Genomic DNA, 16349 nt, shown 5'->3' on the forward strand with positions numbered 1-16349 from the left:
CAAAAGATGGTGATGAATATGTAGTGGCTTTTATAAGCTGCTGGTGAGTGTAAGTAATGAATATAAATACACGTTATTACTCAGTAGTGTTGCATCCCTAGCAGAACACGCACTGAAAGTGGTTATGCCCTACAATAATGTGTAATTATCATTTCTTATGATCAGTATTTTTACAAGCTACAGTAATCAAGTAGCAACTGGGTCACCACATTTAGCGAGAGTCTGAGGGTATTACATTTCCTCTTTTCAACTCACATCAAAGGGAGCATGCTTGATCAGGATGATTTCTTAAACATTACATATTTCTGTTTCATCTCATTTCATTTCGTCTGTTTCGTCAGATAATTACTGTGTTTTCTCTAATGTGGAGGATTTGATGAAAGAAGACAACAGCTGCAATAACGAGATACAATGTTTTAAAGGTTGCAACATGTGAGAGCCTTTTTTCAGATTAAATAAAAATGTAAAATACAGGTTTTTTTAAATGTATACCAGATGTGACACAGCAGAAGGAAGGTTTAGCAGAGTAGTAGTAGGGTCACACGTCTTAATTCACAAAACACAACCATTCACTCCCAAGAACACTAACCTTGCCGACTAAAATGTTGAACAAAATAAACTCAAGGACCTAAAACTTAAGGTCCTCTTTCAACCTCATCTCATCATCGATTGGACCTGCTCAAGCCGTATTACACGTTCAAAATGTCTTGCAAACTGTGTCACGTGATAACCAGTAGTCGTCCAGTAGAAGAGTCCATATAGTAGAAGAGTCCATATAGTAGTAGTATACTGTACATGGTCACATGATGACAATTTAAGACACTTAGACAGTCATGTGGTAAAGTCAAGAGCTCTGAAAAGTAGTTGAACTTAAAGGTTGAAGTACTTACAATTTAATTAGCAAGTTTTATTATTTCAAAGAAGTGCAAAATCCCTTTTATGTATTTAAGTAAAAGTACATGTACTGTAGAAGCACTGTAGAATTCTGAGGTAGTTCATCAGAGAACTTTATAGTATTTTTTATTTTGCTACTTTTCAGATCTCCATGCAAATTTAGTAAAACAAAAAAATTAATGTGTTATTGGGGATAAACCACATGGCAGTAAAGAAAGTTTGTTTACAGTCTACAGCACAAATATGAAATGAATTTAAACTATAGGTTTTTTCACATCATTTGGTTTTTATTATTTCTACAAACTAAAGGGTAAAATAATGAATATAAGACATTAACGGTTGTTACGGATGTTAAGGTTGTTAACTGCAGCTAAAAATTGCAATTCCCATAAAAAATCTGAAAGATAGGATGTCAGTCTTTATACTCTTTTTTTATTCAGATTTTTTTTGAAACAACAGCACTTGTGCTCCGGTGAAACATTAGCGGTTTAGATCCTGTTTGCTGCACTGGTTTTTATTTAACTATGATCACTAACTAACCAACTAAATGTGCCTAAAGCTAAGCAAGTTGGGCACCTAACATGTAATTTAGGTTAGACCCTTTCTCATGCACACCCATGAATTGGGTTTGCACTATGTTGAACTGAAAAAAGAGAGAGAAAACAATTTTTAATGTATTTGAATTAGCGGAAACCATTGTGAAACACTTATGATTAAATCGCTTGTTAAATATTAGCAGCAAACCGATAATGGTGGTGGTACTGTTAAAATACAGATTTAAAGCTCTTGAGGTGTGTGCTTATTCTGGCTGAAGAGAAGGAGACAGCTTCCGCTGAAAGTCAATTGCTTTCACAACTCACGGATGAATGGCCACTGCACTGAGCGCAGGTTAGCGTATCAAATGGAAACACCTCAGCAGGACTTCAGAATTTTTATCTGTCAAAGAAATAAATGGAACGATCTGGAAGATGTTGCCAAGGCCTCAAACTTTGAGCTGAATGTAAATGAGACACTTATGAGGAAAATATGATTTAGGTAATGCTTTCAGTGAGTTTGTCCAGAAATAACTTGTTTGTCAGAGTGGAAATGCAGTGATCTTCCTGAAAACAAGGAAGAAGAATCTTCTGCCCACAGGGCAGCAGTTGGCACTTGGAATTGGCACATTTTACAGCCAAAGTGGTACCAGTAAGAACATGTATTAGATATACAGTATATTGTTCTAATTTATAGTTTACTACAAACTTTGAAATTATTTCTTTATTGACTGAACAATTTATGAACTAATGTAGCTTTCAGTTCAGTTAATAGTGAATTGTCTTGAAGACAAAAAGCAGACAAACACAAGTCAAATATTTTAATAATTAATCTCTGTCTAGTGTTTCATGAAAATGAAACCATATAATCAATAATCTCCATTGGGTATGCATGTCTGTGGATGAGCCATTTGTCTCCATCACGCATCAGTGCTGGAGTCGGGCGTGGCTCTGTGGTCAAATAACTAGAATCACAATAACCAGGAGCTTTGTTGTTGTTTTTTCTCTCTGCTCTTGCGTATTTTGCCTGTGGACACCTTAATAGCATGTCTGGGTAAAGGCCCAGAGGACAGCTGCCATTGCTGGTTTGTTATCCAACTGATTGAAAATGTCAAATTATTTGTTTGAAAAGCCTTTTAGTTTCAGGTGGAAACCAGAACTGTGATACACTTTAAAAGCAAAGCAGATTGTGCCAGACCCTGGCATTTTCCACAAAAGATTTCAGTTGTGTATTACCTTGTTGTGTAACTTTCACAGTCGCCTTTAGTGTGTACGTTTTCATTATTGATTGTTTGGGAGCAACAGCTAAGTTTCAGGTCCAAGTTCTAGATCCACTCCTATCTGAACTGTGTAGCGGCAGTAAACACCTTGCAAAAAGTTGATCCTTCTTCAAAAAGTGGGAAAATACTGGCTTTATATTGTAGCAGCTACTTTATGCCATAGTTATATTTCCAAATACTGTACTATCAAATCAAACATTTCTCAGTCTAATATCTTTTTCTACTTATAAGTACCACTGTCCCGTCTTTTCTTTGTATTTATTTTCCTTTTTTCTGTTATTTAAATGTTTCAGATGGTAATGTATGCTCGTACAAATAAGCATTTACTGTACAATATTGCTGTATTTTAATTTTATGCACTGTGTATTCATGCATCCTTTCAAAATCTCTTTCCAGTTTGTCAACCCCGTTTACTAAAAATTGCCCTCTTATGCAGCTGAAATTCAAACGGTATGTCTTTTTACAGAATTAAATAGCATCCTAAATTATGTCCTAAACCTATTTTTTGTACATTTTGACTTAAGTAACCAGGTTACAGTCATCTGTAGGGGATTAGGGAAACCTGGTTTCCCCATGTAGATTTCTGTCAGAGAACATCGATTTTTTTTTTTGCCATGTACACAAGTAACTATATTTTTTAATTGGCAAATTCTCCAACTGCGTATGTGTGTAACAAAAGGCTGCAGACAGGAACATGCAGCTTTAGCGGAAGGCTAAATGAAAGGAGAGATCATTAATGAAGCGATGCCGCCTCAATTTTAAAACAAAGTCTGCCTGCCTAACACAAAGTGCCTCGTAGAAGTCTAAATAAATCACTTTTCCCAGTGGATTTTTTTTAATTCAGACAGTTCTTGTTGTGGCTCAGCCATGTGTGCTTCCCCCATTTTTTCCTTTCTCTCCCCCTCTCCGCTGCTGTCACTCTGCTGAGACACAAACATACATAAAAACAAAAACAAAAACAAAAGAAATGTCTGGAAGCAGTGTTGTATGTCACTATATAGCTAAAATCTGTGGGCCAGACTTCAAAAATTAGTCCGAGGTGGTGGTGAAATCAGGTAAGCCGTTCCCCGATTACCCGAGAAAGCCGATTTTTCCCTGGTTACTTAAGTGCATATAAACCCAGTGTATGTTAATTCTAATAATAATATTATTATTATTATTAATTTATGGAAACAAATCTAAATTAAGTTTCAATGAGTAGCAATAATAATTATTTATGTGAACATCTGAAATTTATAGAGACATCAGAGAGTATTAGTGGTTCTCCCTGCTGAAGTGTCCTTGAGCAAAGAAAGTGAATTCCTACAAGCTCCAGAGGTTTTGTTCTTTAGGTAACCCTGACCTATCTATGCAGTCTATCCTCCCTATGGAGCGAAGGGGCAGAGAAGGAAGATTACACCTTTGGCCAACATAGTATTATAGTGTTGTACGTTATGGAAAGCCAACATTAGTTATATAATATCTGTGTGGAAATGTTTTCAGAAAACATGTGAACTGAATCTTGAGATTTTCAGATGTTTATATGGTAAATACCATATAAATGTGTGGTGGCTACACTGAAAAGCTTTTTACATTTGATTTTATATTTTATATATTTTATATAGGTTTTATAGAACGTGTTGTGAACACTGTGACCTGAAGTAGTCCTAGCCTTCTGGTCTCATGTATCATTGTGTTGTCATCTTCATTCATCTATGTTATTGATTCATCTGTGGAATTGCTTTTGCCATGACGCAATACAAGGAGGAAGTCTGCCTCACACAGAGGGCATTCACCTCTGACCTTGCACATAAATCATTGCCTCTAATAAAATTGACTTAGCCCATTCTTTTTCCCTTGTCGTTTCCTGCAGGGTCAAAGCGAAGAAAGGGGTGAACCTACTCCAGACCAAGTCGAAAAACCCTCAGTGGAAGGTGGACTGGGAGGTTCAGTCTGGTGCCAAACATTCCATCACCACCATCGATGTGAACAAGAACAAAGCAGTGAAACAAGGGTAAGTCAACAGCCCCGAGCCTAAACAAACTGCGTCTGTCTGACCAACTGCTGCAGCTGCTGATTTCTGCCTGCGCCTCTGTGACACAGAGAAAAAGATATTTGTCTTCCTTAACAACGGACAAAAGGTTTCCAAAAAGGTTTATGCGTAACAGTCATAGCTCCCTTTCTGATTAAAGGCAGCTTTTAAAAGCATACACCATACTTTGTAAATGCCCCAGGAGCCACAGATGATAAAATACAGCTTTGGCCTACAGCAGTGACTAAAACGCTCTCTGCTTTATAACACAAATTAAATGAATGGAGATGTTATCTGCTGTTTCTCACTATATCTGCTGGTAATTCAGTCTACATGTTGAGATTGTGTAGACGATTGTGACTGCTGGTATTAACTGCTGGTATTAACATACCTTTGAGATGAGATCTTGTCTATCAGCAGTAATTATGCAGAGCTCTTTACAAGTACAGAAATACACATCACAGTTGTGTAGTGTCTGCCAAGTAATGGACTCCGTTTGGTCAGATTCTACAGTAAAGGAAATTTTATGGTAACAGTGAAACTAGAGTTGCTAAGTTATTTTCAAATTTAATGTAGTCTAGATGGTGAAAAGCCAGGTCTTGAGCTGAACAGAGATGATTGTGTAGAAGCAGTTACTCTCTACTCTGTTCTTCTTCCACTCCAGGGATTATTAACGTTAAAATTGACAAAGAACAGAAAATGAAAAACAGGACAGATAGATGTGGTGTGTACTGGGGGAGATTTCTGCCAGTGCAAAGAGGAAAAATAAAACTGGGTAGAGCAGTGAAATCTTATATTTGAATGCAGCAGCAACATTTCTTTTCATAGTGCCAGTGCCACAGTTTTGTCAGGTATTAAATGAATTGTTCCAATGAAGACTATCGACAGTAAGGTCTGGGGGTAATGTATATTGGTATTGAGTTGGAGGGGCATAAATCTCTGAATTTGGGTGAGTGAACTGTGCATTAAACCAGTAAATATTGATCACATTTTTTTCATGGGTATTTACATAAATGCTCTTTGCCCTTCCTCTGAGGCAATTCAACTGAAAGAAAGCAACCAAAAACTAAATCACAATATGTGATGTGCCCAATTCATTAAGATCCAAAGCACTGGGAGTTGGGCTTGTTATCACCCAGCCCTGGAGCAACGTAATTCAACTCCTGGTCTAAATATTGCCATGCGATGGACACCCATATGGCTGGGGAGAAAGTGAAGTGCAAAAAAGAGGACAGAGTTTAGTCTTACCTTAGAAAGAAGTGCACCATTCCTCTCTTATTTCCTTCTTAGTGCCTTAGTGGCAGCCTTTCTTGCTATATTTAGTGACCCATGTCATGTAATCTTTGCCACCCTGTCACTATGTGCGAAATGTCCAGTAGGGGGTCAAGCATGGGAAGAGAAACAGCATGTCAAGCTGCATTTTGTCAAAAACCCAGTCAATTCTGTGACCACCTAAAGCCAAACAGCCAAACAATAGGCAACTAAAGATATAAAGATGGAAGTCACGCAATAATTCCTGTTTTGATGCTTCATCCCCATCAAACTCAAATGAACACAAGCATGAAATATTTTTATCTAAAAAGCCCTCGTGCCTCTCGAGATTTTCTTCTTGAAATGAAGTGCTGTGAAATCTTTTCATAATACTTTGTGCTTCCGTTTGTAGTCCTCATGGAGTATTATTTGTTTCAAAATGGTGCCGTGTCCCAAGAAGGTTTAAGTAAAATACCAACAAATCCTCTCCCTAGTAATTTGGGTTGTGTGATGGCACAGAGAAAGCATCAACTTTGCCAGAACAATCATTCTCTAATCTAAAGTGAGTCCAGATGTTCCTTTTCATATATTTATACAAAATTGTCTGCTACAGGTTTTTTTTATACTGCGACCAGATTTTTAAATCCCACTGGCTGCAGACCAGAGGTGGCCATGTAGAAAACAAAGGAGGATTACTTTGACAGATGTGGCATATAGTATCACCTTTTTTCACTGAATGTAAGGTATGTGAGCAGAGGCAAAATAAATGTTTGGTTTTTTTTTTTTCAAATTTCCTCCTTTTATCTATTTCACACGGAGCCTGCAGCTTAAATAAGTCAAGGTGCTGAAAATGTTTGATAGATTGTCATGCAAATGCAAACATAACACTTTGATATGGTTTAAATATCTACTTCACTTTAACGAGCAGTACTGTTTTCCATATATTTGACAATTCAGAATCCCAAATAAATGCATTTTCTACTAGTCTTAGCAGCATTAATATGGCAAGAGGATGATAAAGAGATGAATACTTTATGTCGCTTCTTTATTTCTTCAAAAAGAAACTGGCAAATAGACCTGCAACTCGTCATCAATGGTTCACAGAGATTCCAAAGTCTTCTGGGAATCATCTCCTGTTATCACGCTTACAGTGGTTATATTCTTTATAATTTTCTGTTTTTATTTAATAAGAATAGGAGAATCATGTGCACCATATTTCCTTTTCATTTGAGTGAATGGGGCTAGGCTGTGGGTTGACTGGAAATTTCCCCCTCACATTTTAAGGAAGAAACTATGTGCAGCAGCCTGAGAGTCAGAGACTTTACAGTAATGAGGCCCAAAATGCTTGAATTCTCAAGACAATTATACCCCTAATTAGCCATTTAAATGCAGTAATAAGGAGAATTGTAATTATTTTTCTAAGTTCAATAATCGTTCCCGTTTATATATGCAAAAACAAATAACTGCTCACTCTTTAAAGTCCCCCCCGACTTCCCACACACACACACACACACACACACACAAACAAACATGCACAGCTACCATGAAAAATGCAAAAATACACATTCCAACATAATTTTGAATTTCATGATTCTGTGCTGTTTGAACATCTGGTTTTGTTTATTCAAAATTACCTGAGACTGAGGAAATGAGGTGGCAGTGTATTCCCTTCAGGCTGCATTGTTGATCTCTTCATCACTCCACTTTTTTATGACACTCTACTTTTCATCATTTCTCTCCACCAGACCAGACTTGTCAGTGCTGGAATTATTCAGTATTTTTCTTCTGTAAAGCTTTATCTGGAACAGTCCCATTTAACAGCAGCTCGTTAATAACAGCACATGATCCAATGCATTATTTAATGTTATAAATAACTTTCAAATGAGTAATGCTCTTGATGCACAATGTAACTTGTTTATTTGATATTTGGATAAACAGAAATGCAAAAATGACAATTTGTGCTCTAAGAAAGAGTTGCATATTATATGTATTTTTTGATTGCAGTTTATCCCTGCAATGTCTGTGCCCAGACATGACTGGTGAGCACAGGCTTTAGAAATAGGTCTTTGAAGAGGCAACCTTACTGTGACACATCAAGCCTCTGAGAATCCATGTGTTGTGGAGCATCCAGCTGTTGTTTACAAGAACAAGTTTCAGCAAGTTACTCCCCCCACAGGCATAAATTGTAGCTGTTACTTTGTGTAAGCAAACTCCACCAATAAGTTAACATTAAGCTCATTATAGGGCTTTAGTGGTATTGAAAGAGAATAAGGCTAGTTATTCTCCCCCCCCTCATTAGTTATGCTTAGCTAATGTATGCAACTGATATTGATCTTACTCTCAGTAAGAAAGCAAATGGTATACAGTATATATCCTGAAATATTGAGCATCCCTTTGAATTGGTATGTTGTTTGTAAAAGTGCTTTAAATCCTTTTAATACCATAGACTTACGTGCTGCGGACCTTATAGCACTATAGACCTGAGTGTGGACTATTCTGAACCCTTCCGTTCACCATCTCTGCCCTTGCGCTGTTGTAACTCTGCCATGCAGTGCTTTGATCCAATGAACTCTCCTTGCTAATCACTTCAAACAGACCTCTGATCAAAGAATAAAATCCCTCCGACTTCTGAAAAAGCCCCAAGCTACAGCTTTTAACATATATACTTTGTGCTAGACAGATCGTTAACCAAATGGAAATGAGGCTTGTCTTCTTAAGTTATGTTTACCTACTTTATTGTAACTATATCTTTAGTTACATTTTTTTTCCTACCCACTAACTAACCCCCAATTTTTCCAGCACGAGTGCTCTTTTTTGTGTTGGTTTTTATCTAAAGAAAATAATTCCATGAAACATGTGATGATGTGGTTCTTTCAGTAATACAGGAGAGGAAAAACAACCAAAACATTTCATTCAGTAGTGATTGTGGAAATGTTTTTCTTTGAAATCTAAGGAACTGGACTCAAGTGACATTAATTAGTTAACACATTCATAATTTAGTATTTTGATGAAAGGTCACCCTCTAACCCCACTGGGATGTTCTTAGGACCTGTAATAAGATGTACTGTAGCACAGCAGCACTGCTGGTTAAAAACACTGATCAGTTTTATTAAAACTGTACTTCTTGTTGTTTTCAGTCTATGATTCATTAGGTGACAGGGCACACATCTAAAGTTTGCATTGCAGTTCTGTGCTCATACAGTATAAAAAGATAGAAAATCTGCTCTTTTGATTCCTACCTCAAAGACAACCGATAGCAGCTTGCTAAATAAAATGTGAAGAAAAATTTAATTTTTACAGCCTTTTTCTGCTGCTTTTCTCTTATAATTTTCTAATTTGTTCATCACTCTGATAACACAAAAGCATGCCCTCTAACCCACATCTTTTCATTGTGAACATATTCTTTCCTCTCCAGTAGCATGGTGGCAGGCAGCGTTGTATTGAGCAGTGGCACATGTACACACTCGAGTGGGCCGTATTGATGACAGCTTGAGTGTGTGACAGATAGACGGGGGTGTTTGTTTTCACTGAGTGATGTCGAGACAAATAGGCAGAGATCTCATCATGATGTTCCTGAGAGGAACCTTTTTGTGGGCAGAGGATTGTACAGATGGTTTGATCCAGCTTTCATTAAAAGAATGAATGCTGAGACGGGTCTCTGCTTTTGTGAAGGACAGCAAGTGCTTCACTCTCAGCTAAAGGTGAGGATTGGATGGGATGATTCTGGTCCTGGGTAGAAAGAAATTTAATTTGCCCCTTTGCCTCTAGTGAGACAGTTTTATGTTGGGCTTTTTGAACATGAGGATTACAAACCCAAAAAGCAGGATTTTCATAACAAGAAGGCTGTTATCACTTCTGCATCGCTGGCATGTTTGTGATAGCAATTTGAAGATCGCAGCCAGTCTTTTCACACTGAGGGCAAAAGAAAATGAGAGAGTATTCAAATATGTCACATATGTGGCCATCAGAGCAATCAGGTTAGCTAAACCAAAAGCTATTGATTGGTCAGAAGCAAGTTCACAGCCACTGCAATCATTACTACTTGAAGTGAGAGGCAGAACAAAATGTGCAATCTTCTCGCACAAGCTCTGTGCTGGGGGTTTTAGATAGAATAAGAAAGCTGGCCAGCAAGATTAGGGAGAAGTCATTGTTATTGACAAGACCTGCACACTTTTTTTATTCAAAAATAATCACTGATTTTCAAGTTAATCAGGAATGCTATTAGAAAACTGTCATTAATGTCATCAGATTTACATCAGCCCCAGGGAAACACATATAGGAAGACAAACACGGATATGTCTGACATAAAGCTTTATCTGTTGCATCAACAACACAACACAACACAATGCTATCCAGATACTGTCTTTTCTTCTGCAAAGAAATTAGGTTTGTCGAATGTGAATACTCTCTGGATTGCATTCTCAGAAAAAGGTTTTCAAAACCATGGATTTGGGTATTCTTATACGACAAAGAGGTCATAGAGAGGAGTTTTGAGTGGTTCGGTGGACCAAGCACAGCGCTGTGACTTGTGGTAAAACCAGATAAGAAAATGCTGACATATTGTCATCTTTAACTTGTTTTGGTGAACTAGTTCCTCTTTTATGCTTATTATAAGTAACTTTGATAAAATTAGCTTGGTGCATTTGAGTAGGAATCACTCCAGTTTTCTTAATGTCTTTTTTAGGACGGAAAAAGCTTTTAAAGGATTATGGGACTAAAGAATTAAATTGCAGCATGGCAAAATGAATCATTTCGTAATAAGCTTTAACAGAGTTACAGCTTCTTCATGTTGACTTTTTTAATCAAGAAAGGTGTGACCTGAAAACACTTACCATAATAGCTGGACAATAAAATTATATTAACCAAAAACCACTAATGGTAATGGCAGATTTTCACCTTACAGCTTTTGTGTTGACGTCAAAACCTAAATATCATTAAAGTTGCCTTGGCTGCTCATCTTTTGCTGCAGGCAGTTCAAATTACATGAGTACAAAGAGGTAGATTTAAAAGGGAGGGCCATATTCCACTCATGACCTATAATGCTGTAAATAGTACGCTGTGACCTTTCAGATTTTGAAGCCATGTTAACTGCCTTGTATCTGTCAAGAATTCTGACATCCACCAGTCAAACTGAAGGCCTTGTTTAGACTTCTGAAGACTGAATGAAATGTTATGATGGGGCTAGTCCATCAGTGCCTGCCAATTAAAGTGAGCTGTTATGTTTGCATAACATTTCCGTTTACCAGAATCCAAGAGCCTTGTGCTATAAGCGGTAGGTATAGGCGTTTTCAGTTTTTCTGTAATTTTATTACTTATAAAACCTATGATATAATTTTCAGAAACCAACTGTGAAACCAAAATGCCTTTCACAAACACACATGCCTTCAGATATGTAGATGTAGAATCTCACTTTGAATAATAAACAAAAACTAAAAATACACCATGCACCAGTATCTATTCATCTAAAGCGTTTGTCTTCTGTTTGTCCCATGCAAATGTTTTCATTATTTCATTATTTCTTTCCTTAGGTCAACCTTATGTTGACCTAAGGAAAACTTTAAAAATAACTGCACAGTAGTGTGTTACCAGTGTACCAAATAGTATCCAAACAGCATTAATAATTAAAACATTCTACACAGCTATTTCATCACCAAAAATAATTGCAATCAAAGGATTTGTTGTTATATTCTGTAGTGTTTGTAAGGATTGTATTGCTGTAACTGATGTTGTGACCTTAATTCTGACTATTTTTTTGTGTGGGTTTTTTTGGTCCGACAGGGATGTGTTGGGCAATGTGGAGGTGATGCAGTTGGATTTTGAGATGGAGAACTTCACCAGCCTCTCAGTGACCAGAAGGATTAACTGGAACATTGACTACAAGGGGCAGAGCCCACCTCCAGATTCAGAAAAGGTTGTAACTGAGCTGACGGTAGTTCAGCGGGACATTCAGGCCATCATCCCTTTGGCCATGGTGAGTGGAATGGTGGGCAGATATAGGCCAAATTATTATTAAACTCTAATTATTTAAACTATGTAATATTGTTAAGGTCCTTTTTTAATCTATGTTTTTTTCATAATTTCTGAAAGTAGAATAGGTTATTAGATTAGATAAAACTGTTAAATTAGATTAAATTTAGTAAATGAGATGTCAAAATGCATATTTGTGCACAGTAGAAGTCATCAGTCCTTCTGGCACCATTTATCTATTTTTCCTTGTGAAATACTAAACTACCCAGTTTGTGGCTACATAGTGTAAGTAGGCTGGTAACCATATAAAAGCATTTTATGGCTGCTGATTTCTTTAAAAGCTCCCCTCATGACTCAGGCAATAATACCAGACCTATGAAACGTGTTAGTCTGTCAGTCAAGGCAAATGTGAGAAGATTATTTTTAATAAATACAGTGTTTTTCCAATATAATGCAGCTGGACAATGAAACAGTTATCCTGCAGTCACATTAGTATGGGTATGGTGTGTGTTCAACAGCTGGCATACCTCGAGCAACAATATAAAAACCCATAGGATTGGATTATAGCCTGCTGTACATCCAAATAGCCCAAAATGTGTTTGAGTGTCTTTCAGTGTGGTTTGTTGGAGCTATCCACTCCCAGTAACGAAATGTGTTCTCCAAAACATAGCAATTCGGCTCATGAATCATATCAGAGAAGGTTTTTCTATCTAGACTCAAACTATAGCTTTAAACAACTATTTTTAACAGCCTTGACTTTCTTATTGGTATCAGACATAATATAGACAGATGTGTTGTCATTACAAATGCAATCAACACCTACTCCCTTTGTAATGATTTCCTCATTGTTAAGAAAGTCAACCAATCCCAGAACACTTACATGTCTATTACTCTTTTAATCGGAGCTCCCTTTCTTGCCTCATGAAAGGTGGTAATTAGCGAGGGTAGTAAACAGATTATGGGAACAAAGGGAAATTAATCAAGCACGAGGTGCTGAGTACCTCTGGCGATGTCATGCGTACCTACTTCCTCTCCTGTGGTCTTTCCACACTCATAAGGAGATCTGTTAAAATAGTCCAAACCCAACATTATATTTGTTCATTGACTTATTGTGGTTGGTAAAAACTTTAATAGAAGAAGAATAGAAGCCTGGATCCAGGTGGCGTGTAGAAGTAGATGTTTACAGATGCAGAATAAGAGGGATTGTCTGAGGATTGCAGTGCAGTGCTCATGGTGAGCAAAGGTCATCAGTGCAGCTCTGAGTCCCTTGTGAGGTGCTTAGTCAGATTGCACTTTTTCCAAAGGCCACAAAAATACATAAATATTACTTACATTCAAAAGAAACCCACATTTATCTGGGAATAATCAAAAATTTCAGAAGTCTTGAGGACTTTTACCGGAATAATAAGTTTGTTTATCTGCGCTATACTTGCATAATTACAAGTGTTCTCTGCACCTAAAACTCAATTAAATATACTTGAGCTGCAGTTATGACTTTGTGTACTGCACATCTGTTGTAACATAAGGTTCGCTTCATATCTCTGGTCCCCTTGACATTTGGGATTAGCATGCATCTTGTACCCAGATGTGTTTAGCTGTGTTGCAAATTAGATTTCTGCTTGTGTGACTTTCCCTTGTAAAATTTACATTTAGAAGCAAGATGTCAAGAACTGTTACACCGCTGCATGATTTTCAATGCTTTTTAGGTACAGTATCCAAAGATGCGACTAATACTAGACAGAACATTAAAAGCAGTCTTCCTCAATGTTTTTAGCTGAGGAAAGCTAAGGAAATTTCAACGACAGTACTGCTCTCTTGAAATTGAAAGACAGGAAAAAAATGTATGCAACACACCACAGGACATGCCTAATTGGGCATCATCAACACCCCTTTCTCAGTGCCTCTAATTAGTCTATTGAGTATCACTGACATTGTCCAATGATATAGTAGCAATGCACTTAAAAACCAAATTTAAAACTATGTCAGATCAGTTCAACCTGCTCATTACTCTGTTTAAATTGTCAGCAGGCATAGTGACAGGCATGCTGGCATCTGGTCAAAAATCAAAAAGCATTCTTGAGTCAGGCAAATGCCAAAAGCTTTCATTATCAGTCAACATGTATTAATTTCCAAATGTGACAGTGTCCTGCAGGTTGCCACTGTGTTCACCTTGAATGATGAGGTTTAATGCATCATTTGTTTTACAGAGACTAATTGGATTGTGAATTATATCGCAGCAAAAAGTTTATCTTCCAGTACCCCCGCCAGGACAAATGTCACAGTTGAACCGTGTTGAACCCATGAGACATGTTTAATAAAATGAAAACAGGGTCTGATCAGAGTTAATGAAACAGCCAAACTGTGAACTAAATTATAATGCACTGTTTGATTGTTTTACATTAAACTGTATGTTACATAAAGTTCAGGATGAGGTTTGAATTCATGTCTTTCACGTATTTAAGTTCATATTGGTTTGTGTCTGTTTCTTGATTATCATTTGATATAACACTGCATCACACAAATTATGTCACATTTTCACTCTCGTATCTGTAGGGACATTTTTAACACAGTGGTGATTTTGTCATTGCTTTTATTACAGTTTTGGTTTTAGCAGGCTAGCTAATGTTTAACCTCTCCTGCATATTCTCTCCTGTTTTGAACAGGCCTGAAGGCTATTTTAGTGTGGCTTGAATAATACATTAATTATTGTTAATAGTTGCATGGAAGAACAACAATGATAATTGCTGTGATTGTTTTGAAAGTTGAGTTTCCTTCCTGGAACTGACCCTCCAGCAGATGTTATCTATGTGGCCCTTCACAGGAATAAATATGGCACTAAGGTATAAGAGCAATGTTTTTATGCTCAGTGTCAGAATGTACTGTAAGTAGCACAGAGAACATCACCACTAATCTCAGACCAGCACCATCCAATGTGTCTCAAGAGCTTTTTATGACTGAACTGCTCACATCAAGGAACTAAAGCATTGAAAGTAGAAATGAAACAGCAGATAAAATGAAATTCTCATGGAAAAAATCTAAATGTGCAACAAAAGACCATCTCTGAAGGTGCACATCCTTTAACTTCTTGCTGTAGAATAACTGTCATTTTAAGTTTAGCAGTAGATGCAGATCAATCAGCACTTTTCAGCTGGTGGCATACACCCACTGACAGCTTGTAGAACAGATCAGCACTTTCAGAAACTGCTGATATAGAGAGATAGGAGGTGGCTCTGTTTCCACAATACAAACACTTTGCATTTTGTGTTACTAAGCAAGAGATGGAGATGAAGATCTAGGCTGGACCCCTGCAGCAACTTTTTGAGTGAGAAATGTGTGATCAAGGACAGAGAAAAGGCAGAAAGAAAAACTGGTAGAGCAACAGTAAGGAAGAAGTTTTTTATGGTTGGGTGATCACAGATTGTGTGCCAACTACAGTTGACCTGCTGCGCATAAGGGCAGGAAGGGAGGAGGGAAGAGTGGAATTAACAGTAAATTTACAATGTGAAAGCAGAAACAATTCCACGGCCGAAAGGTGAAATCAACCCTGGGGCTTTATTACACAGTTTAGGCTACTATTAACACCAAGCCACTAAAGGCCTCTTTCACAGGACATTCTTATTACACTGAGCCAAGAGAGCTGAAGAGGCAAGAAAACCGGAGGGATGCTGCAGAGCAGGGGTTGCAGTTAAGCCACATTCCCAACTCCATTAGCTGCTCTGTGCCACAGTAGCAACCAGATGTTGTTTATGAGGTTTTGTGTTGCACAAACCCCTCAGCTTGTAGTCACGAATCATATTTTCACATGTATGTGCATTCCTAAAGGTGCACATCTGGCCCAATGCATTTTTTTACATTTCTTAAAATGCAGGTAGAAATGGTAGCAGCTGGACAGAGCATTTAAGACTCCCACACTAAGGAATATCACCTCAGTGTTTGTCAAACCAAAGTCCTCTAGGCAATTCCAGCAAGGCTCCACAGTAATCAATTACATTTAATGGGATGACAATTACCACAAGCAAATTACTCTCTGTTATCTGTAAACACCATTGAGACCAAAAAGGAATCATTTCTTGGTCTAATAACCATGTAAATGACTAAGACATTACCCACACACACATATCTTGAACACATACAGTACAAGTAGAAAAAAAATGATTAGACCCTTTTTGTGAATTCTGTAATTAGAAAAAAAATTGTTCTGATATTCTTCAAATAAATCCTAAATAAATTGTTGGTTGAATGATATTATACAGATTTCACTCATAACTATAGGACCTTAATTTTTATTTAAACAATGAGACAATATTTTACTTTGTTCATTTGTGTATCTGAGACATTTCAAAAAGATTCATATTGATTTAAAGAAATGGAATAGCAATAATGTGATGTGGTGGTGGTTGCCCAGCTCATATT

The 16349-nt window shown here is 37.2% G+C and overlaps 1 protein-coding gene across 2 annotated transcripts in view; it reads left to right on the forward strand.

The window, feature by feature from the left end:
- The window catches only part of tmem132e (transmembrane protein 132E), a 295657-nt gene that overhangs the window by 240801 nt on the left and 38507 nt on the right, over positions 1–16349 (forward strand). For both annotated transcript variants that reach the window (XM_067491978.1, XM_067491977.1), the window contains exons 3-4: positions 4560–4700; positions 11748–11940. In XM_067491978.1, the coding sequence (XP_067348079.1) occupies positions 4560–4700; positions 11748–11940 (334 nt within the window). The remainder of the gene's footprint in view (positions 1–4559; positions 4701–11747; positions 11941–16349) is intronic.

Source organism: Channa argus, chromosome 22, assembly GCF_033026475.1.
Source record: "Channa argus isolate prfri chromosome 22, Channa argus male v1.0, whole genome shotgun sequence".
Taxonomy (NCBI): domain Eukaryota; kingdom Metazoa; phylum Chordata; class Actinopteri; order Anabantiformes; family Channidae; genus Channa; species Channa argus.